General features: G+C 45.1%; 7 protein-coding genes across 7 annotated transcripts; 3 read left to right on the top strand and 4 right to left on the bottom strand.

Annotated features, from left to right (window-relative positions):
- Positions 1-600: 600 nt before the first annotated feature.
- JR316_0001887 (Tyrosinase P) lies at positions 601-1,990 on the top strand (the record flags this gene model as incomplete). The annotated part of the gene is made up of 6 exons (XM_047887685.1): positions 601-764; positions 823-979; positions 1,043-1,128; positions 1,203-1,241; positions 1,314-1,708; positions 1,764-1,990. 6 exons carry the CDS (start codon positions 601-603, stop codon positions 1,988-1,990), a joined length of 1,068 nt encoding a protein of 355 aa, XP_047752608.1.
- Positions 1,991-2,164: 174 nt separating this feature from the next.
- On the bottom strand, positions 2,165-4,370 carry JR316_0001886 (putative alpha-galactosidase B; the record flags this gene model as incomplete). The annotated part of the gene is made up of 15 exons (XM_047887684.1): positions 2,165-2,539; positions 2,592-2,601; positions 2,672-2,747; positions 2,797-2,897; positions 2,954-2,985; positions 3,040-3,127; positions 3,183-3,218; positions 3,280-3,302; positions 3,360-3,397; positions 3,450-3,553; positions 3,605-3,735; positions 3,809-3,897; positions 3,954-3,982; positions 4,040-4,204; positions 4,255-4,370. 15 exons carry the CDS (start codon positions 4,368-4,370, stop codon positions 2,165-2,167), a joined length of 1,413 nt encoding a protein of 470 aa, XP_047752607.1.
- Positions 4,371-5,404: 1,034 nt separating this feature from the next.
- Positions 5,405-7,057, bottom strand: JR316_0001885 (uncharacterized protein; the record flags this gene model as incomplete). The annotated part of the gene is made up of 7 exons (XM_047887683.1): positions 5,405-5,777; positions 5,859-6,091; positions 6,159-6,329; positions 6,389-6,435; positions 6,488-6,593; positions 6,782-6,844; positions 6,929-7,057. 7 exons carry the CDS (start codon positions 7,055-7,057, stop codon positions 5,405-5,407), a joined length of 1,122 nt encoding a protein of 373 aa, XP_047752606.1.
- A 1,649-nt stretch (positions 7,058-8,706) lies between these two features.
- Positions 8,707-11,325, top strand: JR316_0001884 (Aldehyde oxidase GLOX; the record flags this gene model as incomplete). Its single annotated transcript, XM_047887682.1, has 10 exons — positions 8,707-8,874; positions 8,933-9,023; positions 9,078-9,139; positions 9,196-9,323; positions 9,582-9,612; positions 9,667-10,022; positions 10,108-10,286; positions 10,342-10,521; positions 10,607-10,875; positions 10,954-11,325. 10 exons carry the CDS (start codon positions 8,707-8,709, stop codon positions 11,323-11,325), a joined length of 1,836 nt encoding a protein of 611 aa, XP_047752605.1.
- Positions 11,326-12,972: 1,647 nt separating this feature from the next.
- JR316_0001883 (putative serine/threonine-protein kinase HSL1) lies at positions 12,973-14,314 on the top strand (the record flags this gene model as incomplete). The annotated part of the gene is made up of 2 exons (XM_047887681.1): positions 12,973-13,141; positions 13,200-14,314. The coding sequence occupies 2 exons, from the start codon at positions 12,973-12,975 to the stop codon at positions 14,312-14,314; spliced, it is 1,284 nt and encodes a 427-aa protein (XP_047752604.1).
- Positions 14,315-16,124: 1,810 nt separating this feature from the next.
- Positions 16,125-16,805, bottom strand: JR316_0001882 (uncharacterized protein; the record flags this gene model as incomplete). The annotated part of the gene is made up of 1 exon (XM_047887680.1): positions 16,125-16,805. The coding sequence occupies one exon, from the start codon at positions 16,803-16,805 to the stop codon at positions 16,125-16,127; it is 681 nt and encodes a 226-aa protein (XP_047752603.1).
- An 841-nt stretch (positions 16,806-17,646) lies between these two features.
- On the bottom strand, positions 17,647-19,574 carry JR316_0001881 (A type blood alpha-D-galactosamine galactosaminidase; the record flags this gene model as incomplete). Its single annotated transcript, XM_047887679.1, has 8 exons — positions 17,647-17,934; positions 18,008-18,350; positions 18,473-18,725; positions 18,755-18,779; positions 18,831-18,873; positions 18,922-19,070; positions 19,132-19,405; positions 19,465-19,574. 8 exons carry the CDS (start codon positions 19,572-19,574, stop codon positions 17,647-17,649), a joined length of 1,485 nt encoding a protein of 494 aa, XP_047752602.1.
- Between the last annotated feature and the right edge of the window lie 2,186 nt (positions 19,575-21,760).

Below are 21,760 nucleotides of genomic sequence, written 5' to 3'. Positions count from 1 at the left end.
GTCTTCCAACAAGGCTAGAAGCCTAGATTACTTTCAAGGGTTGAAATTAAGATTGTGAAATGCCAGCAAGAATATAATACATACCATACAAATGATCAAATTGACTATTAGTGGAGTGGTCATCTTATTAGGTGCAAGAGTCACACTTTGACAGGGTGACGAGTGCCGATGGAACAGTTCCCAGGCTTTCTCCAACAATCAATCACAAACTACAAACAAAAATACACACATTATGGCCTCCTAGTTACTGGCAATAAATTTTGTTCGACTTAGCAAGATTAGTGTCGATTCTGGAACCAGTTTACCGTGAAGGATCCTAGAAGATACTACCGCCACGGAAGCATCTCCTCGTGCATTCATTGCGACGGCAACGAACAAACGGAAATGGTCACCATTCTAATAGGGAATACGCCTCTCAAGATTCTTCCCGAATCCCTGGGCTCGATTAGATCCTACCGGATGGCTGACCGACATAGAACCCCCGCCCTATCTTTTACCAACGTATAAAGCCTGAGTCAGTTATTCATATTGACTCCATCGCCCCACAGATCCTCTGGAGGGAGACCACTGCAGCCAAGTCATCGTTTATTTTTTGTCAAGATGTTTTCACCAACAACCATTCTCTTTGCTCTTGCTTTCTTCGTCAATTCTTTCGTCGCGGCTTCCCCGCCTCCTTCAAATGAAGCCCAAGCTTTGAAATACTATGGCTATCGTCAGGAAAACCGGTTCAATTGCAGCATGGGATTGCAGCAGAGGCGTGAATGGTACAGAAACCATCAGAAAATTTTAAAGATATCTACTCAACCAATCCTGCATCTCTAGGAGAACGCTTAGCAACCCAGAAAAGGCGGACTATATTTCAGCTGTCAAGTGTTTGCAAGCGCATCCATCTCGAGACCCAGCCATTCCGGAGGCGAGGACACGCTTTGACGAATTTCAAGCTCATCACATTATGATCGCCGATAAAGTTCACAACTTGGTACGTACAATGTTGACTCGAAATTTTTCAAATGGGCACTGAGAATAATTATTAAACTGTCAGGGTCAATTTTTGCCATGGCATAGGCATTATCTCAGAAGTTACGAAAAGGCGTTGCGTAACGAATGCGGATACAATGGGAGCTTCCCGTCAGTACTCTTTTTCTGAGAGCTCGAATTGCTTAACTGGTAGGAAATCAAATACCTAACATTAATACCCGCAGATACTGGGATTGGACTCAAGATGTTGGCCCTAATAAGACGTAAGGAGCATCTTATTGCATTTAGTACCTTAACCCGCACATAGTATACTTATACCTACATCAACTATATAGATTCGCTGACTCTCCCGTCTATGACCCCGTCCATGGTTTTGGTGGCAACGGTGCCATCGGGACATATACTCTCCCCCAAGCAAACGACACCGACAATCGTATTTTCCCAGAAGCCTTCCGAGGTTGTGTGGTGGACGGCCCCTTCGCTAATCTCACACTTAGTGTAGGTCCTGGAAAACTCGTAACCACCCATTGCCTCACCCGTGGCGATAACGAGGACGCGGCGCGGAAATACCTCAACGCCGCCGCTGAAGCCAATGTGACGCGCTCAGCCAATTTTGAGGTCTTCCGTGTCGAGATCGAGGGTGAACCGGTTACCAGCGACCACAGGATGCACGACGGTGGTCACGATGCCATCGGTGGAGAGATGAGCAACTTCTATTCCAGTCCTGGAGGTATGCTTTACAGACTAATTCTTTCTTTTGGAATTGCATTTAATTCGGATTAAAGAGCCTCTCTTCTATTTGCATCATGCAAATCTTGACCGCATCTGGTGGAAATGGCAATCATCTGCCCCTTCTAGAGTCTACGAGATCTCCGGTCCCTCTTCTAAGGAGGATCCCAGCGAACAGGTGACTCTTGACTTTATTCTCCTCATGGGAAGCCTCGGTCCTAGCGTCACTATCCGCGACGTTATGGACATTCACGCAGAACCCAATTGCTATACCTATGTTTGAGAAATACCCTTCATCCTCTGTTACGACCTTTCATGAACTCCAGTTACGCCCCATTCCACGATACCAATTTCACTCTACAATTTTTTCGATCTCCTTTGTATTATGACATTGTTACGATTTTATTTTCTTGTATATGAACATATTTCCACATAAATTCGTGCCGTGTATACTTATTTACGCGTTGCTGATTAGATACGCAACAGTATCGTGTGGAGCGACACTAACAGAGAAGCTCGACGAGCCACTATGTGTGCCGGAGAGATCAGTACCCGCCCACATGTCATGAACCTTGTAAGTCCCCGACGCCGATAAACCAGGGACATTGGAGAACGTGAATTGCTTAGTAGCTGTGCTGGACGAGGTATTGATGATGAACACATGGACACCCTTTGAAGACTTTCCAGAATAGTACTCTGGAGGGGAGGTCGTCGGCATCGAAGAGAAGGCGGTGAATGGCATTGCTGGCGTGCCAATTGTCGCATCTTGATGGAATGCAAGCAGCTCTGGGTTTTTAATGATGGTGAGTTGAGTCGAGTTCAATTTGCTCAGCTGAAGAAAAAGGTCAGTGATCCCGGAACACTTTGAGGGTCGGGAAACTTACGTCTGTTCCCCTATATATAAAGTTTATGTGTAAATGAAGGTCCTGTAATCCTCAATGGTGCTATTATGGGCGTGACTCACAAAAGAATAGGACTCTTCAAGAACGCCCAGGCAGCAAAGTGGGTACGTTGTTCTTGGATTGTCAATGCGCCGTTTCCTAAGGATACGTAAGCAATGTCCTTTAAGCGCCAATCAGATTCACCAACCAATTTCCATCATATCCATGTCGTTATGTGAGAAGAAGTTGACGGAGGACAAATGAGCAGCGTTTATGTTGATGATGTTGGATATATAGGACCATGTTGCCCTTCAGCTTTATGTCAAAATCTCTTACTTTATAGAATTACTGTCTCAGATACGCACGTAGCATCTCCTGACATTCTCCAAGAGTGTCCCTGATGCCAGGTAAGCCTTGTACACGTTTCCAGTCAATTAGATCAACGACTTACGACTCGGGAACCCCATGTCCAAACGTTAGCATCTCCCCAGATGCACAGCTCAAACTGTATGGGACGGGAGACAGTTGCCAGAGCGGCGCTAAGGGAATGACAATAAGATATAATGCTTAAATGATAAAAAATGTATTACGCACCCCATTTGACGATACCGGATGGCAGAGTTGGAGTTGCTTTGCAATTTATCACGATATAAGCATGAGGTTAAAGCCAATGAGGGCAAAAGATACTCACTACCAGTCATTGCCTTGAGGTGTCTATGATAAAAATTGTGAGTCAAATTGATAGATTTAGCAGACTATAAGTGTACTGACTGCACTGTCAGACCAGTTTCCGGGGACATTGCAATTATCTTTAAGAGGGGTCAAAAAAGATAATTTTAGGATATATTTGCAGGAGATTACCATATTTCAAGTAATCGATTCCCCACTCGCTGAAAGTAGTTGCATCGAGCACTTCATTTCCCAAGGAGCCAGGATATCCGGCACACGTCTTCGTTCCTGCATCACTGGAACTGGTTGTCAGTGACATATCACTGTATGGCAAATTATGAATGCACCTGTATATGCCAATCTTCAAACCCAAGTTATGGACTTGAGAAGCCAACCCACTAATTCCATCGGGGAATTTGGAGGGGTCCGGAACTATGCGGTTTGTGGACGAATCGCGGGAGGTGTTAGCCCAGCAATCCTGTTGATCGAGGCGAGTGAATATCAGTTAGAACTTATCCACCTGGGTGAATGAGAGAAACGACTTGACTAACATCAATGTTGACATATTGGTACCCCGCATCCTTGAGTCCGAGAGAGACGAATTGGTTGGCGGCTGCTATAAACTTGGCTTCGTTGATATCTAACAAAGAGCGTGAGCCATCGGAGTCGTTTTATTTGTATTAGCAAGTATCTTACTGCAGCCGTATGCATTCCAGGAGTTCCACCTAAACTTTTTGTCAGCATGTAAGGTCGAAGATGAATAGAAAAGTATGAATACTTACCCTAATGCGGGAAGTTTTCCAGTTAAAGTGGACGGCGGTGTGGTGGGAGCCGTTGCTGCGATACCTGTCAAGGTAGGATTGGGTGCAGAAGCCGTCGTTGTAGAACCACCAGCAGTGGATTGAATGCACTGTGAGTAGTATGGGTTGGAATATACACATTGCCACCTAAAAAGGTTGAGAGAAAAATATTGGATTTGTTGAAAACAGTGTCCTACCCAGAAGTACAAGTTGTTCCACCAGTCCAGCCTTGTCCACCGCACTGGCCGTATGGCGAAACTTGGGCGAGAACTACTGCAGTAAATGCGAATAACACTAATGTGTCTTTGAACATTTTGTTATACTATGTGATTGTTGACCAAAGTGCAAAGCAAAGATGGGAATTTGGCGTCTTATAACATGCACCAAGGCATTTTCTCGGAGGTAGACAGAAGAACGATGACATAGAAATAACTTCTTCAAGTATCCAAAGAACCCCAGAATTCGAGTACAGGAACGAAGGAACGAAACTCAGATATACCCAAACATTCTGATTTCCAGTTTAGCCAAAGTATTTTTGGACAGCCTGCCAGTAGAAGGTCACCGGAAGATCTTTGATAGGTCGGCGGCCGCGAGCTACACAGTCGGCTAATCTGCAAAGGAGTGGAAGGTGACCTCCTACGGGTTATGGAAAAGACAATATTCTTCTGTGAAGTCACATTACATGGCGAAGTAGATGTTGAATGCACTTCTGACACCCGAAAAACGCCCGTGGAGGTTCGGGACGATGGCCCGATGGAAACATCATGTCAAAACGAATGTTGCCAAATGAGATTTTGTTTCATCGCCATGAGCTTAGTCCAACCAAGGGAAGATAATGTGTAACTAGACCTCCATGAGTTAGGCAGTAAGGAACCAACAGAACTAAGCGAAGTAGAGAAATAAAAGACAAAAGGCCCAAGCGTGGGTAAATATTATAAACTCAGATCAAACTGTTATGATGTCTAAACACGCCGTCATGCCCTCAGCTGGAAGTGTGTCTCATGGTTCGTAAAAGTCTCCTGCTGCTACCGGGTACTGTTAAGTGTAGAATTCCCATTCTTCGATATGTATCAGCTGCTTCTTGTCCACAATGCCATTCGGTGAGACTGCAGACAGCGGAGTATTTTATTGATATATCATATAACCTGCGCCCCACGATGGATCATAAAGGCCCGACTTACCGGTAGATGGTATCCTCCTCTTATAAGGTTGAACGAGAGCTACAGTTGAATACAATAGATCCCAATAAAGAGTAATAGTTTATAAATATGACTAGGTGTAAAGGTGTAAAGAGTTGGTTACAGTGCTGTCTAGTACAAAGGAGGTATACGATTTATAACACAGTCGTTACCTCGAAGGCAATCTGCCAAGCTCGACTTCCTCTACCTCCTCTTCCCCTGCTTCCCTACTTCTATCCTTGCTAGCTCTCTGTCGACCTGATTCATACCCAGACTCTGACCTTTCATCATGATTCGTCGAAAGCACAGGTGACGGTGCCCTCATAACCGACACATACGGATGTTTCCCAAAGAGGACAGACTCCGGTCGTGTTGTGAGCAGCAAAACTACGTTGGACGCGCCGCTGAGGCCATAGATAGCAGTTACAGCTAGTGTAGCCGTAGCTGAAATCTTATTCTCTCCTCCGCCTCGCTCTTGAACAAATCCGATCCAACGCACAACGCTTAGGGGAAGTATTAGCATGCAGTATACCAAAGGATACCTGTAAAACGAAGATCCAGGGAAGAGTAAATAATTGAAGTCAGAGAATTTGTTGGATGGATGAAAGAGTTGAAGAGCTTACAGGAGCATAATCAAAGATCGTCGTCGTATACCCGTGAGCGCGGGATCTGTATTTTCATCTGCGCGATGCCAATGAAGCTTCCACCAAGAGTGATCGTCGAATGTAATGTTGCCGCGACTCCACAAGTATAACGGGACATAGACTACAATCGAAAAAAGAAGAGTGACCCAAAACCAGAAATATTCGCCCCATATTCGAAGCTGTAGGTAGTCCTTGCTGATCCAACACCAATACTAAGTAATGAAAGATCGTCCCTCTAGCTAAATATTGATAATGAAAAATAAAGCGCAACAAACTCACCGGTGTCGGGGCCTGAAATCTGGATTTTCCTGCTCCTCGATTAACTGTATTCCCAAGAATAACTATCAGAACCACAAAAAGCCAGGTAGTCGATACAACTACTGTGGCCACCCTCAATGACCGTACACCTTTCCCGAGCCATACTCCGACAAAGGTATATGCCGCAATTGTCTGCAATAGTACTATTTAACATATTCTTGAACTTGCAAAAAAATTAGTCTGATGCTTACGAGTGTTGCAATAGCAACCCCTGTTTCCCCAAGTTGCTGCACGATTCCTAAAAAACTTGATCAGGCAAATTCGATGAGGTGCCTTCGGCAGATAGTAACCTTGCGCATCACAGAAACGGCCAATCTGCACCCTGCCATCGTGCACCCACTTCACGTCCATAACGGCACCAATGGCTTGCAGAACATCGGCGGCAAATAGTGAAAACTACAACAATACTCGGTTCAAACCAACAAAATCAAAGGACGAGATGCTTACCATCAGGAGATCAGTCGGCTCTTGGAAAATGCGACCTCGCTCCAACGAAGATTTATTATTGAAGTGCAATCTAATAACATTTCGCTGTGAAGGACTGCGGTCACTTCATCAGTCAAGTACTGATCCAGCTGACTTACAATGATAATTGTCCATACATATACAACTGCGACCAACGAAATGATGCCCGCCTGAGAGACAATCTATACAATGCACGGGATTAATTTAAGAACCATTCTGATGCGCTCCAAACGCTGACATCTAGCTTTCAAGGTTGAGATACTTACCGTGAGTCCGATGCTCTCCCCTCGCGTTAAACAGTGCAAAGTAGTGTGGATTGACGACAAGCTGGTGGAGATCGCATATTGCTCCGGTGTGCATATGATTCCGTTGGGAAGGTTGTCTATGCTAGACATCGGAGAAGGATGCGATTTAGGGAACCAATCGGCCTTTGCGTGATTCTAACGGGGCCACCAGTGAGAAGAAGCCTCGTGGCTTCGAGTGAATAGTTGGAACGCTAAATCGAAGGAAGGGAGGGGGCAATAACCATGAACTGGCAGAGACGGTATATATACATGCCCAGCGCTTCAGAATAAATAGACACTGCCTTATCAAGGTACCAAATTTTTTGGGCCGGGATGATAAAGGAACACAGACGGAAAAGATGGGGCATACAGGACCCATCGCAGCTGTCGAATATTGCAATCGTCGGTACTTCCGTACGTAAGCAGCGCATAGCACTTATACTGTCGTTCTCCTTGCTTATGTTCAATAGAGAGATATAGCATTGAGAGCTAAAGAGTGAATGGAAAGCTCTAGAATTTAATATCAATCATTGAGCTGTTGTCGAGCCCATCGATACATATGACTTGATCAGCGCTGGCTTGTGAGATGATGAAGTTAGTATAGACGCCTTCCGTGCAAAGACTTCAAGTCAAAGTCAATCAAAGTAGATATCTGGGAATGCATCGAGTTCGTCGCGTGTTACGAGAAAGCAGTGCTGACATTTTTGTGGCGCGAACATGCGTCAAAATTGCCTGTTACTTTCCCAACGTCTCCGGAAACTGTGACATCGCGAGCTAACCTGGAATAACGGAGAGTCGACAAGCAGTGGCGTTCCATATCTCTTCGAACTTCGAAGTCCACCCACCGTTGAGACGCTACGAAACGATCTCCTAAGAAAAAGCATTCCGACCCTTCCGGTTCCCAGTTTCCCAGAGGAGATCGTGTCAAAAATGTTATCGGAACGACGGTGCCTGAGACTCTATTGGCCTCGATCAGACTGCCTCTAGCGCGCAAATGTTTTTGTGATACGGGGTGTGCGGTGCCCGGCTTTGCTTGCAGGGGATTTAGTCCACGATGGCGAAGGAAGAACAGAAGAAAGGGGATTCATTCTCTTGAAGTTTGACGTTGCCAACGAATCGGGAAGCACGGTGAACAGTGCCAAGATCATACATTGGAGCGGAGAATGAATGACCATCATCTCGGCAGAACGCCAAGCCAGCGGTTGTAACTGTCAAAGAACGACAATATTGAATGGAATGCTGAACGATGGCATTGACCTGCAACGCTAGCGGAATGTGAAGGCTTGTTGGACTCAGCTCAGCGGTCAGCGGGAATCTCCACTCAATGTACTTGTCTTCTACTTCTTACGACTTGAAGTTGAAGAGACTCGTGTACTTCTGGAGACGTCTTCTAGGCCAGACAACTCTGATGCGGCGGGCCAGGGATCAGCATTTCTCCTGATTTCTCCAGTCAGTTTCTCAGTCCTGTGGGGCAAACTGAACCTTCCCAGGAAATCTGAGATCCTAACAATGACATAAATATTACCGGCACATGCTCGCCGTTCCCACTACTTTGACCATTTCTGTTCATGAAGGCATTTGTTTCGATTCCGAGTGGATGTACTTAGCTGCGTTCAGCTCGGCCTCTCAACACGGCTTCTACAGTGACAGCTAGAGGGCAGAAGACCGTAATACTGACATCACGGTTCTCTTAAATTAATTCTCCTCGACTTTTCTCGCTCTAATCTCGCTTCCCACCTCCTTTCTCCTCGACGCCCACCATGGGACTCCTCCCTTCCTCTTCCTTGCTCTTGATTTCTTTACTTTCAACAGCAGTAGGAGTACTTGGCGGGTCGGCGACTACTCTGCCAGCTCCTGGTCAGCCTACGCGAACAGGAACGATTGGAGGGTTCGAGCTTATTGGGAACAGTCTTGTCAGCGCACAACAGGTGCGTACATATAATTATTTCGCTTATTCTTTCTCGCTAATACTGTGAATGAAACCAGATATTCCTTGCCACCCCGGACAAGGTCTTCTTTGTTGACAAGGTTGAAGGAAACCCAACACAGATCAATGGGCATCCTGCCTGGGCGTCAGGTATGGCAATTAGGACGCGCCAAAATTGCATACATGCTGAATTATCCAATGCAGAATGGGCACTTTCCTCCAATAATCAACGACCTATGGATGCCTTGACGAACACCTTCTGTGCCGTATGTTCTCCTTTCCAAGTTTGAGGGTCACACAATCTTCATAGTTCGATTACTAGGGTGGCAATGTACTGGGTAATGGAACATGGCTGAACGTTGGAGGAAATCAAGCAATCACCTATGGTGGCCAGCCAGCAGCGAGTCAGACGGGAGGAGGTGCATATGACGATCCAGACGGAAGACAATCGTGAGTTGCTATTTTAAGACCATCGTTTACACGTGTGGCTGAATCCGTTGGTCATAGGATAAGGTATAAATCTAAACGTGTTCGTATCGATGAATGCAGAAGACTGATCAACGATTTTGAAGATTGTTAACACCCTGCGATGACGAAAGCTGTGATTGGGTACTTTCTCCGGACCAGATTGACCAGCGATGGTACCCTACAGTGTAGGTCGTTATTTTTGACAGTTTGGACGGCTCATACAACCCGCTCCTACTTTAGTGAAACGCTGGAAGATGGTAGCGCCATCATTGTGAGTTACTCCGCCCTCTTTGATGCCATAACTAACACAGACTGGTATTATTAGCTGGGTGGATGTCGGAATGGAGGATACGTTAACGATGCTCGCCAGGATAACCCAACTTACGAGTTCTTCCCTCCGAAAGGAGATCCCATACTTTCTCCTATTCTTCAAAATACCCTTCCCGCTAATCTCTTTCCTCTTACATGGCTGCTCCCATCTGGTCTTCTTCTAATACAATCCAACTGGGCTACGGTGACCCTGGACTACAAATCAAACACCGAGACGCCGCTGGACGACATTCCGGATGCTGTCCGAGTGTACCCTGCAAGTGCCGGCAACATTATGCTCCCTCTTACCCCTGCCAACAACTATACCGCAACCATCCTTTTCTGTGGAGGATCGAATGTTCAGCCCTCTCAGTAAGTAAATAATCGCTGCGATTTAATATGTCTAGCTCATTACTTTTGACTTTGCATATGCATTTCCGGTTACGCTCCTAACCAGATGGACACAAAAGAGTTTCATTGTTCCAAGCTATCCAGCATCTGCGTCTTGTGTTAAGATTACTCCTGACATCTCAGGGAGCTACGTTCAAGATGACGACCTACCAATTGCGCGTTCAATGGCCAATTTTATTGCCCTCCCTGACGGCAAGATACTGAATCTTAACGGTGCAAGCATGGGTAGGCTATGTACCTCTTTATATTGTCCGTCATTTACCAAGTAATGGATAATTAGGTACTGCAGGGTATGGCAATGACTCCTGGGCAATCGGGCATTCATACGCAACTAGCCCCGTGTTAACGCCTGCCATTTATGATCCAGAGGCTGCCAACGGTACCAGGTGGTCATCAGACGGCCTTCAAGCCAGCACAGTTCCCCGGATGTACCACTCATCTGCCACACTGTTACCTGACGGTAAGCATTGAATTTTGGACTAGGTGATTGTCCACTATTATTCTTGGAATTAACTTGACATTATTTTTCTGTTGTCCATTGAAAGGGTCTGTCATGGTATCTGGATCGAACCCCAACCCCGATTATACCGTTGGTCCGGATGTTGAATATCCTACAGAGTACCGAACGGAGATATTCTATCCCCCTTACTACAACAAGAGGCGCCCACAGCCTAAAGGACTGTTGTCGCAATACTCGTATGGAGGCTCTTCGTTCGACGTTGTACTCGACTCGGATGATCTCTTTGGGGACGTCCAAAACCTCAACAAAACAAAGGTGGTTATTATTCGCACTGGATTCTCAACCCATGCCATGGTAAGCCTTTTGCTGTGCTTTCGTGGAGCATCAACGCTGATGTATTCTGGTAATGTGCTCCTCTATTTTTGCGTACAGAATATGGGCCAACGTTACGTTGAGTTGGCTTCATCATACACCGGCTTTGCGGCGAACAACACGGGGGTGTTGCATGTATCCCAACTGCCTCCCAATCCAGCTATCATTGCTCCAGGCCCTGCGTTCATTTTTGTTGTCGTCAACGGCGTCCCCTCGGTAGGACAGCAGGTCATGCTGGGATCCGGATCCATCGGGAAGCAGAAGAAGCTGACCGTCGCGGATCTGCCGCCGACGAATATCGTACAAGGATCGTCTGCCGCTGGTAGCTCAAACCAGGACTCCAAAAACTCGGCTGTTTCTGCATATGTGACTTCTGGTTGGCTGTATGCCCTGTGCTGCGGGGTCGCTATCTTGATGGCATCGGGACTATAGTGAAAAGAAGCCTACGCCAAAAGGCACAACTGCGAAGTCCCTGGATACCCTCCTGATCGCGATACTTACACTCTCAGCATCGTCAACATTATTTCTGCATTCATGCATTGTTTCTGCCTTGAACTCTTCTGAACTTTTGCCATTCTGACCTGTGACATTTAATTTGTAGACGTTCTTTGGTTCTAAACCCTTTCCAGTCCCTTTTTTCCACATTTGTTTGCTATTACCTACCACCCATCCTCACGGACTCTGGACCCTGTTTGCTCTGTTGTTGACTCCTAATTCTGCTATGAAATGGATCGAATAGGATCATACCCACCTTCCAACTTACACGCCCATTGCATGTTTTAATTTTATTTCACATTAGTAGTATGGGCATACACCAATCACCCGACACCCTCTTTATCCTTTTATTCACCCTCACCCTCCCCGTTGATAGTAGATCATCCATCCCGTTGACGTTTCACGACTCCTGACATGACAATCTAGTACTTACCTACCGTGTTGTATAGTCATGTACATCCGTAATGTCAGCCTGTAGAAAAGTTACATATGCGTAATTCTGAACTAAACCTAATTCGCATTCTTCTTACAGTGTGGCGTTGAACTTTCGCGCGAAGGTCATCGCCAGCCAGGTTATTCGGACGTCTTTGAGCCTTGGCGTTGCGTATCTTTCATACGCGTGTGGTCTATAAATACATTTACCGGGTAAAGCAGACGAAGTCGTACATGCGGCTGTAATGCGGATTTTGCTGGGTTGAGGAGCGATAATCTACATGGTTGAGTATGCGTGCAACGTTATGTGAAGGAGTACGGGTAAAATGGTATTGGTAACCTACTTAACTGGCACAATATAATTTTGCCAGTGCTGCCACCATCTTTAAAATTGCCCTACATTCGAGAAATATGGCATTTCAAAGTAGGAATTAAAACGTAACTAGGTTGGTTTTCAACTCAAATTGTCTCCCCGCGGTTAAAACGCTGCTTTTACCAATGTGTACTTTTACAAAATATCATAATTCGTAACCAATCGACGTGATATTATTGTATTATGGCTTGACTGGTCGGCGGGGCCTAAGACAGATATTAATTTTAGCGGAGCCAGTGACTAATCGTTCTCCAAGTTCAAGTCGATTATCAGTTCAAGTTGTTGTTGCACTGTGGCAGTGGGAAAGCCCCGCGGCGCTGAAAGGACTACGTGCAAACTGAAGGCAGTATATACCACATGGTCATCAGTCCAGACCATCTCCAATGAACTAGACATCTCTAGATACCTCACACGCAATGCTTCCTGACTTTCTTAAGCCTCCTTAAGGTCGAGGTCATGATTTTCCTGGAGAACGTAGAAGCCGAGGAGTTTGCCTGTGATTTTGACAATATTTCGGGAGTAAATCTACGCTCTGTATAAGATGTATATATTTCTGAAGCGTCGAGAGCATAATAAAGATTCACCGCTACAGCAAGTACCGTTTCTTCTACGGTGAGCAGATTGTCGCAACAAATAAGCCCCTATGTCCAGAAGCCATCACTGACTTACCCCATTAGGCGCCCTCCTAATTGCCAAGGCCAAAGCGTACTCTGGCAATTCCGATCTTTCTTCTTACTCTCGTCACTGCTTGTGCAAACCAGTCATTTACGTCCACAAATATGCACCAAAATTCACGGCCTGCGTTTACAAGGGGATTTAGCAGCGCTCAAGCGCTGGAAACACCGACGGAATCCCGAACACCAACAGTACCGCACACAGTGCCTCGTCCGCCCAAAGCGATGCACGTAAAGCGGGTTACATTGACGTCGAAGAAGAATTGGTGGATGGGTGTGTCCTATTATACAGTCAGATTGAACTTGATCTCACATTTTTGCCTTCGATACAGTGGAAATGGACGAAGAAGAAGAAACACAACCTTCGCATTCAGTAAACTCATTTTCATCATCGGAGGAGACGGCCGTCGAGAAACCGTCTGTGTATGATCAGTACAACCACGGGGTAGACGAACATCAACAAAGGCACCCCAATCTACATCACCATGTCTCTGATCACAAGAGAAGCGAGTCCCCGCCTCCTTCACCCATCTACAACCCTCCTCGCCATCCCACGTCCATATTCTCGTTCCCAACGCCAACAGCTTACTCGGCCCCCCCGAATCCTACCGCAAGCCTACAACCTTTTGCTCATGGGTCGGCATCAGAGCTGTTTCGATGCGTTGTGAAGAAGCCGGACGTTGTCCAGCTTGAGATCAACGGGGAGATGCAATCCAACGCTTCTGATGTCACCGTGCAATTTCTTGCCGAGTTGAGGGTATACACGACAGTAGCAAGGCATAGGAATATTTGTGCATTTTTGGGTTCGTTGGAGAATGTTGGGATGGTATTGGCGTACATCGATGGTCGAACATTGTACGATGTCATCATTGAGCGCCCAAAGTTGACGACGAAGCAGAAGATAGATTATCACAACCAACTGCTAGACGGTCTCAGTCATCTGCATTCATACAGACTGAGCCACGGAGACCTCTCGTTATTGAACATTCAAGTCACAAAGCGAACAAATACCATCAAGCTTCTTGATTTCGGCCGCTCTGTCTCAGCAGATTCTGTCTTCAAATCACCCGATGATGACCCCGTGGATCCCTTCCCTTATATCGCGCGCAAGCAGTCGACATCAACCCCGAAACCACCTTCAGTGAAATATGAGCAAATTCATCCAGGAACAAGACCTTTTTCAGCGCCTGAAATTCTGCGTGGAGAATGCAAGGATCCATTGTTGGCGGATGCTTACAGCTTCGGTATGATCATGGTATGTCTCGATCGTTGTGAGTCCGTCGACGTCAAACCATGGGACCAGCGTAAAGACAAGCTTCCAGCTGACCTCTACGATGGTTGCGAGCTGTTCCAAGAACGAGCCAAAGAGTATCTGCGCAGGTGTGACGCAGGACGGAGAAGGCTCAGCAAGTCCGATATGATCCAGCTGGAAGAATTGGAGCCTTAAATCTTGTTTTGCGGTTCGATCTTTTCTTAACTTATGCTTGCTCGGCGTCGGATCACGCAGGCCCGACGGAACTCAGAGCGCGTCCTCCCGGAACCCCGCGCATTCCTTGCCTATCGAAATTCATCACCCTCGTTCACCGTTTTGTGATATGCAGATATCTAGGCGAAAACATATGAATACCTCCAGCAACATCAACTCACTCATTCTCACGTCACCACCACTCAATTAATATACCCTATTGCATTGTAGCGATTATACAACATCCATCATCACCATCCTTGGAAAATTCATTATCACCACCACCACGAGATATTTGGTGTATATGGATGATTCCACCGTGTACAGTGTAGCAAAAATGTATATAACAAAAACCGCATTGGGTTATACCACCAGCCGCTGGCTTTCTATCATACGTACTAATCTGTGGTATTTGATACTGTAGAGTAGAAACACACTCAGATCTGAAAGGTAACCCTGACAGCCAAAGAGTGTTTTTATCCTCACTGCGCCTCGACATTTGGTATATGTCTAGACTTACATGTGTAGGTTGTATGACCATCAAGTTTGGTGATAATAGGCATACTGTCAACCAGTTTAACACTTTTCAATCTTTGGATTGAACATTAAAGCTACAGCCAGCCCAAGGGGCATACATTTTGTTTAGGAATAATACAAAATAGGACAATAAATCAAGTGTTGACTACTTTTCCTTCTATATCATCGAGGATCCATTGGTTGATATCGTGGTGGCGCGGCTAGATGTGATGAACTCGAGCTAGCAATACTAGGATTAGGTGTATGTCCATTTGGAAACTTTGCCTCTCTAACAAGCGCTCTTCCCGGAGCAATTAGCTCAACAGTTGTAAAACCTCCATTGACATTATCTGTCGAGGTGCCTTGCATGACATGCGTGATTCCACTACTTGGTGTACCACTTCGAGGAAGTAAGCTTTGACTACTGCTGACAGAATGATACTCGACCGGAAATGGTTGTACAGTGGCTTCGAGTTCAGGATCCAGAACGCCAACTCTGAGTAACTTGTCCATGGATCTTCGTGTACGGCGCAGGCGTACTGTAAGAAAGATGCAGCCCAAAATCATGAATAAAAGAATGGCGGACACTCCGGCCAAGCCTATGATAACGATTACCGGGGTTTTATAAAGTACTCTAAAAAGGAAGTTTGATGATGATGAGTTTTTTTTGTCAAAAAAAATACCACTTCGTCCAAATCACCTTGCTTCCCCGGGGGTAGTTGAACTGTTGCCGACTGGCACTGCAGAATCGGTTAGCAGACTGCAAGACACAATCAACATTCGATTCGGCAAAATCCTGTGTTGTAAATGTTCACCTTCCTCCCAAAGATTTTGTTGTGTATACTGTGGCGTAATCAACAGCAAATTCGCCGGATGCTGATGATGTTTGAACTTGAAGGGTGTGTATACCTGTGCCCAGATTGCTGGCAAAATATAGCACTTGTTGGGACCTGTAAATTACCCGGTTTGCAGCGTATAGCATCGTGGAACCACCATCAATCTGGACGGTATACGATGCCGCAGAAGGACCAACTGGACCATAGAGGGCAATTGCATCCCCTATATTAATCGCCTTTGATCAACACGCTGGATAAAGGCAATATAAAATAAGATAAATATTGACCCTGAACGATACACAAATAGAGAATGGTCAGATATATTAACGACTATCTCAAGTACAAGTAAGTCGGCGTACTTGAAATGTAAACGTCATTGTAGCAGATTCTGTTGTAGCACTGATTGGATTTGGCACTGATTAGTTTATGCCTCGTCGTTGTCAAGATGAAGATTTCACGCACTGGCCTGAGCCACCCATGAATCTTTCAACTTGACTCGGCGTCTTCCATGATGAGGAGGGATTATAAGAGAATGCAGGATGGCCATTTTGAAAAGTGTTGATGATCATGTCTTCATCGTCTCGACCAACGCTCGTCGTAAATGTGATCTTGTCAAGTGTGTAATTTAATAACAAAAGGAAAGGCATTGAAAAGCCACTCACAAAATCCACATCTAGAAATCTCCCGTCGACGTTAAGCAGCGTCAGATTATGGTAGTCTGACCTCAGATTTCCAGAGCTATACAACAGCTGCTGAAACGTTTCCGTATCTGAAGCACCACTACCTGTTGTTGGTTCGAAATTATCAACCGTGACGTTATATTGACCATGGTTGCCTCGTTTAGCGCCATAAACAGATATGGAAGTTCCATTGAACCCAAAAGTCATAGTAGAACCCTTCGTCTGAGAGAGAGTAAAAGATGCATCCGAGTATCTGATAACGAAAAGTGGTATGGGGTTAGCACAATTAACTGTCGTACTATTGTAGATGTTGACAAAATTTAGACAATTTACTGACTTGTCGAATAAAGCATCTCCATTTGAGGTTCCAGCCTGCCAGTTCGCCTGCGAGTAGACAAGTAACGGCGAAGTATCTTCAAGTAGCGTTGTAAACGATGGCATGTTAATTGACCAGCAATTTTGAGGAAATACGGTGAATTCGTTCCATCGTTAAATACTTGCCTGAATCATTATTGAAACACAAAGTCTGAACCTGGGACGGGATTTTCTATGATTGTCGCTTACGCGTGAAAATTTAAAGACTCCGTGGTGAGTCAGTAAGGTCGGAGATTCTGCTTTTGCGGGATGGGGTGAACCGTGATGGTATAAAGATGATGGTTGAGAGGAACTTGGCAGCAATAGGGGTCTGATGCCGCTCAGTGCCGTAGTGATGGCGCTGATGTTTTGATGCAAAATTACCAAATCTGCTCAAATTTCGGGTTTCAAGGAGACGCCGCGACGCGCTATGGGACGCGCGTCAATTAACTTGGATGCGGCTTTACTCACAGACGTCATTATTCTGTGTTGGTCGACAATTTTTCGAGCTCTATAATTGAATACACGGGCTTTTATATTCAGCTCTGGTCATTTAGCGGCTGTTCATCTCCGTGACCAGCCTCCCAACTTCACTGCTACCTCTCAGTGAATATGTGTGTCTAGTTGAAACCTTTTTTGCCAGGGAAATGATGCTTCCAGTTCGTTGTCACGCACACAGGTTATTCAACTACTATGTTATACAGGATTTACTTTATCACATTATGTCCACGGGGAAATGTCCTATCATGTCAAAGGAAAGAAAAAAAGAAAGGTCCGCAGCCCTTGAAATACAACGTACGTCCATCGCAGATAAGTATCGTCATAGTCATTTTTATTGAAGTCGTCGTTTGGATGCCAAAGGAAATAAGCCATAAAATATCCGATAACGAGTTTGATAGAAAAACCTGGAAAAGTAGCTGCAATATCATCACCGTTGGTACTGTGGTGGCTCTGTCCAAGCCAGACTCGCAGTAGTTGGCCGACGTAGTGGAGTCATATACGTTCCTTGCCTCGTCTCCTGAGTAATCATCCCAAGCTCATCATCACTAATCACCCCCGGCTGAGCGGCTCCAGGAGGCAACACCGATAGGTGACTGCGACTTGATGATGGTGTTGGATCTCTTCGTGTCCCTGGTGGTGGCAAGAGTTGAGGTGTGCTGGGAAGATCAGGTCTGTATTTTCCATCCGCAGTGAATGGTATTGAAATCACTTGGGACTGTGGAAAAAAGTCAATATCAGAAAGCCGCAGGCACATAATGAAGAAGGCGTATCAAATGTACGAAACATACATTAGGGCCCTGAATCAATGTATCTGAACTGGGCGCATATGTCCCACCGGATGAAGGAAAGCCTGATGATGGAGGAGTGTAATTTGACAGCGATTGAGATGGTTGTGCACTGTGTGTAGGTCGTCCATAGGGAGCTGATTGGGGCGGGATGCCCGCAGACAAATCACCACTGACTCGTTGATACAGGAATGGCCCTGAAATTGTGCCTTTTTCTACAGACCTTCCCTTCAGGCGGAAGAACTTAAGATACTTCGAAGGCAGAAATATGATTAGGGCAGCGATGGCCGCAGCTAAAATTGCAACAACTCCAATAGCAATACCCGTTTTAGCGCCTACGGATAGTCTTCTCGTAAACCATATTAGTACTTCGTTGACACAGAAAATGCATAAAAGTCTGACCCTGCAGAGGCACTGGTATATAGTCATTAACACGAGTCTACCAATAAGATATCCATCATTACTGACCTTTGCTGTAGCGACGGGGTGGTAAAAACCTGTGCAAAATCAATGGAGAAGGACAGAGCAGAGTTATCCCAAGACTGTTGTATGAATTTGACAGTATGTTTCCCGTTGCCTAAGTTTCCAGCCTGAAAGAGGAGCTGCTGTGGTCTATAATACGGCTTATTGGTAGTGAAGTTTGTAGGATTGCTACTGTCTAGCTGTGCTGAAAACACAGCACCGCTAGGTCCGACTGGTCCGAATATTTCCACAGCAGAACCTTCAAAGGGTTGGATGTAAAAAGAGTACCATGAAGTTGGCATGGGAACTTGCCCTAACAGATAATATGAGAACATTGAAGTAGATGAAACCCCAAAACACTGACTGTGAATGTGAATTCAACAGATGATCCGGCAGTGGTCGAAGTGCTAAAGACAACGTTCATATCATACTATGTCCAAAAATACTTCACGTACTGCCCAGTACCTCCAGAAAACATCCCAACATTAGGTGGACTCCCATTCCATGCTGATTCCGGTGTGTATACGAAGGCTGATTCTGAATCTTGTATAGTTGAAGATAGCAATGGTTCATCTGATGATCCTACAGGAGTCTGCCACGTTATCTATGAAAGGCACACAATAAATTTCAGTTGGTTCGTCTGAATGGCGGCTCGACAAACGCACGAAATCGATGTCGAGAAATGTGGACCCCTGGTTCACTATAGTAACCTTATGGAATCCGTTGGTCAACGCCACAGTAGAGAATAGAGAAGTCTGGAAGGATCCAGGATCTGCTGCCTGTCCGCTGACTTGGGCATATGTTGTGGAATCTATAGTAACTTGATACGGCCCATGGTTGTTCCTCTTCGCACCAAAGATCTGCACTCCAGTTCCATAGAATGAGAAGGATGCATTGGCATTATTCCTACTTGTCAAAGTAAAACTCCCTTGCGAATATCTATCGCAAGTATGCATCTGTTTAATAGAGTATAGTTCAAACGGATGAAGTTTACGCACAGAGAAGCCAGGCTATCGTTTGTCGAGCTTCCTGCAACCCAATCTCCGCCGTTTCCAGAATAGATTATCACTGGAGATGTATCCTCGATGGTCGTACTGAGAGTAGGCATGAGTGTAAAGAGAGAAGAGCAAGGCAAGAGCGGAGTTTCGTGGAGCTTCAGCGCACGGGTCGTTGGTAGGTTCCACGAATTATTCAGGGTCCTACCGACTTTCCGTAAAGGTGTGAACGCTACCGCAACAAGTACAAATCCGGATGGGCCGACATAAATCTCGTGTATATGGCAAGGTGTATGGCTCAGGTTTACAGGGATGATTTTTTTTATCTATGAGTGAGGTTCAGCTTTGTCCAATTCACATGTTGATCACAGTGAACCGATCAACCCACTCACCAAGGCTCTGCTCAAGCTCTGCCAAACAGGCTGTGTACTGGAACCCGACATCATGGATTCCTCGGGGGAATGTTGTCCATCAATAGCAGGTGTCCGCAAATAGGTGTCCCTGGTTTAGAACTGAGATTAGTATGGATGGTCATCCAGAGGGCGTCTTGTCACCGGTCGGCACGAGATCTGATGATCCAGTTTTTCATAGGATGTCTGTGCGTGGGAAAAGGGACTTAGAATTGTATTTTGAACTTAACAATTTGGCGGGCAAACGGTCGAGACTAATGGTTGGGATTCTATCAGGCTATACTAGTTTCCTGAAACTTTCTCAGACATAATACACCCACCATTACCATACGTCTCTTCTTTCACTTTGAGATTCAAAGACTACATAACCCCCTGTGTTAGTAATTACTGCCTAGCGCCCGGAAGGTCAGCCTCGACTGTAACAGCGGAAGTATACCCGCTACGCTATTTTTAGAATCCATGCTAAAGTTTTCCACCGTACTGAGCCTTTAAGACAACAGAGCGACTGAATGATACACTTTTGAAACGAGAAACTTTAGCACTTCCGAAACGACAAGGGGGAGATTCCTGCTGTCGAGGTTGCTCGATTTTTCCCAAGCCAAGATACCTGCACTGCACTGTTGAGGGTCACGACGAATTTTTCAAAAAGGAGAAATGGTTCATAGTAGATTTCTCTTCCTTCTTTGGTACATAATTTAATGTAAGTTATAACGCACTATAATCATACAAAATACCCGGCATAGCCCATTGACTGCGAATATATATTTTTCAGCTTTGCCAACGATTTTAAAAGCATTCAATAAATCTACAAAGCTCATTACCTTGACGGTTTGTACCATCCATTCTAACATTAATGCCTGTATGTAAAGGTTGCGGTGTACATGATTTTACAAGTCGTTGATGAGTGGGCATACTAATATATAAATTCTCGTCCTGAGTCTGCCATATTGAAATTTAAGCGCCGATGTTTGTGGGCCGGTTTCCGATCATTTTGGCCGACCCCAATCTCAACAATCGCCTATTGATTTCTATCTTGCGATGGATTAGTCCTTACCCCTATCACAGTTCTGCAATGCCTGCAAGCCACGGGATCGGCTAGCACAATTGTTATAGGTGTGTTGTTCGGTGACATAGAGATTACTCGGATATGGGTACTTTTTTGCGAAATATACGTGCCGGTGTAATTGGTGACATCTCAACTCAAGAGGACAGAGGAATCCAGCACTAGATCGCCTCTGATTCTCTTATTCCGGCAGACGAAAAAATAAAAAAAATGCAATTGCATGCGGTACGATATATATACCAATGATTGATCAATGATTACTTATAACTTTAAAATAGTAATAATAAAGAGTAGTGTCCAAGAATGTACCAACAACCTTCCAACTTCCAAGAAAAACAAACATAAAAACAAAACAAAAAAAAACATAACACTGAAACTAAAAAAAGAAAGTGTGAATGGTCTGTGAGACTGTATGGTGATGCTGCGGGTAATGACACTATATTTATGAAGGGCTGTGAGGTGCGGTCATTGTGTGTGTCATATCATGAGATTGATGAAGACTGAAGCAAGACAAAAAAAGGAAAATCATAAAACAAAACAAATGAGTGATTGTGTGAGTTGTAGTGGAACAAATGGTAATGTTGATATGTTAAGCATGAATGTAGTGATAAATTAATATGATCCAAAACAGAGATAGAGAGAGAGAGAGAGTGTGTGTGTGTATCACAATGTGAGGAAAAGAGGAGAGACATAAATTTGTGAAAGAAAAGTGAATAGAGAACAGTGGCGATGCAAGAGTGAGAAAATGCAAAGGGTGAAAGTAGTAAGGCATGTAGCATGCAGCATGTACTAATCATGTTTGTGTGAAAAATGATGAATGGTAATG

Source organism: Psilocybe cubensis, chromosome 2 (assembly GCF_017499595.1).
Source record: "Psilocybe cubensis strain MGC-MH-2018 chromosome 2, whole genome shotgun sequence".
NCBI classification, from domain to species: Eukaryota; Fungi; Basidiomycota; class Agaricomycetes; order Agaricales; family Agrocybaceae; genus Psilocybe; species Psilocybe cubensis.
Note: the sequence above shows the minus strand (reverse complement) of the source record. Positions and strands in the feature narration are given on the sequence as shown.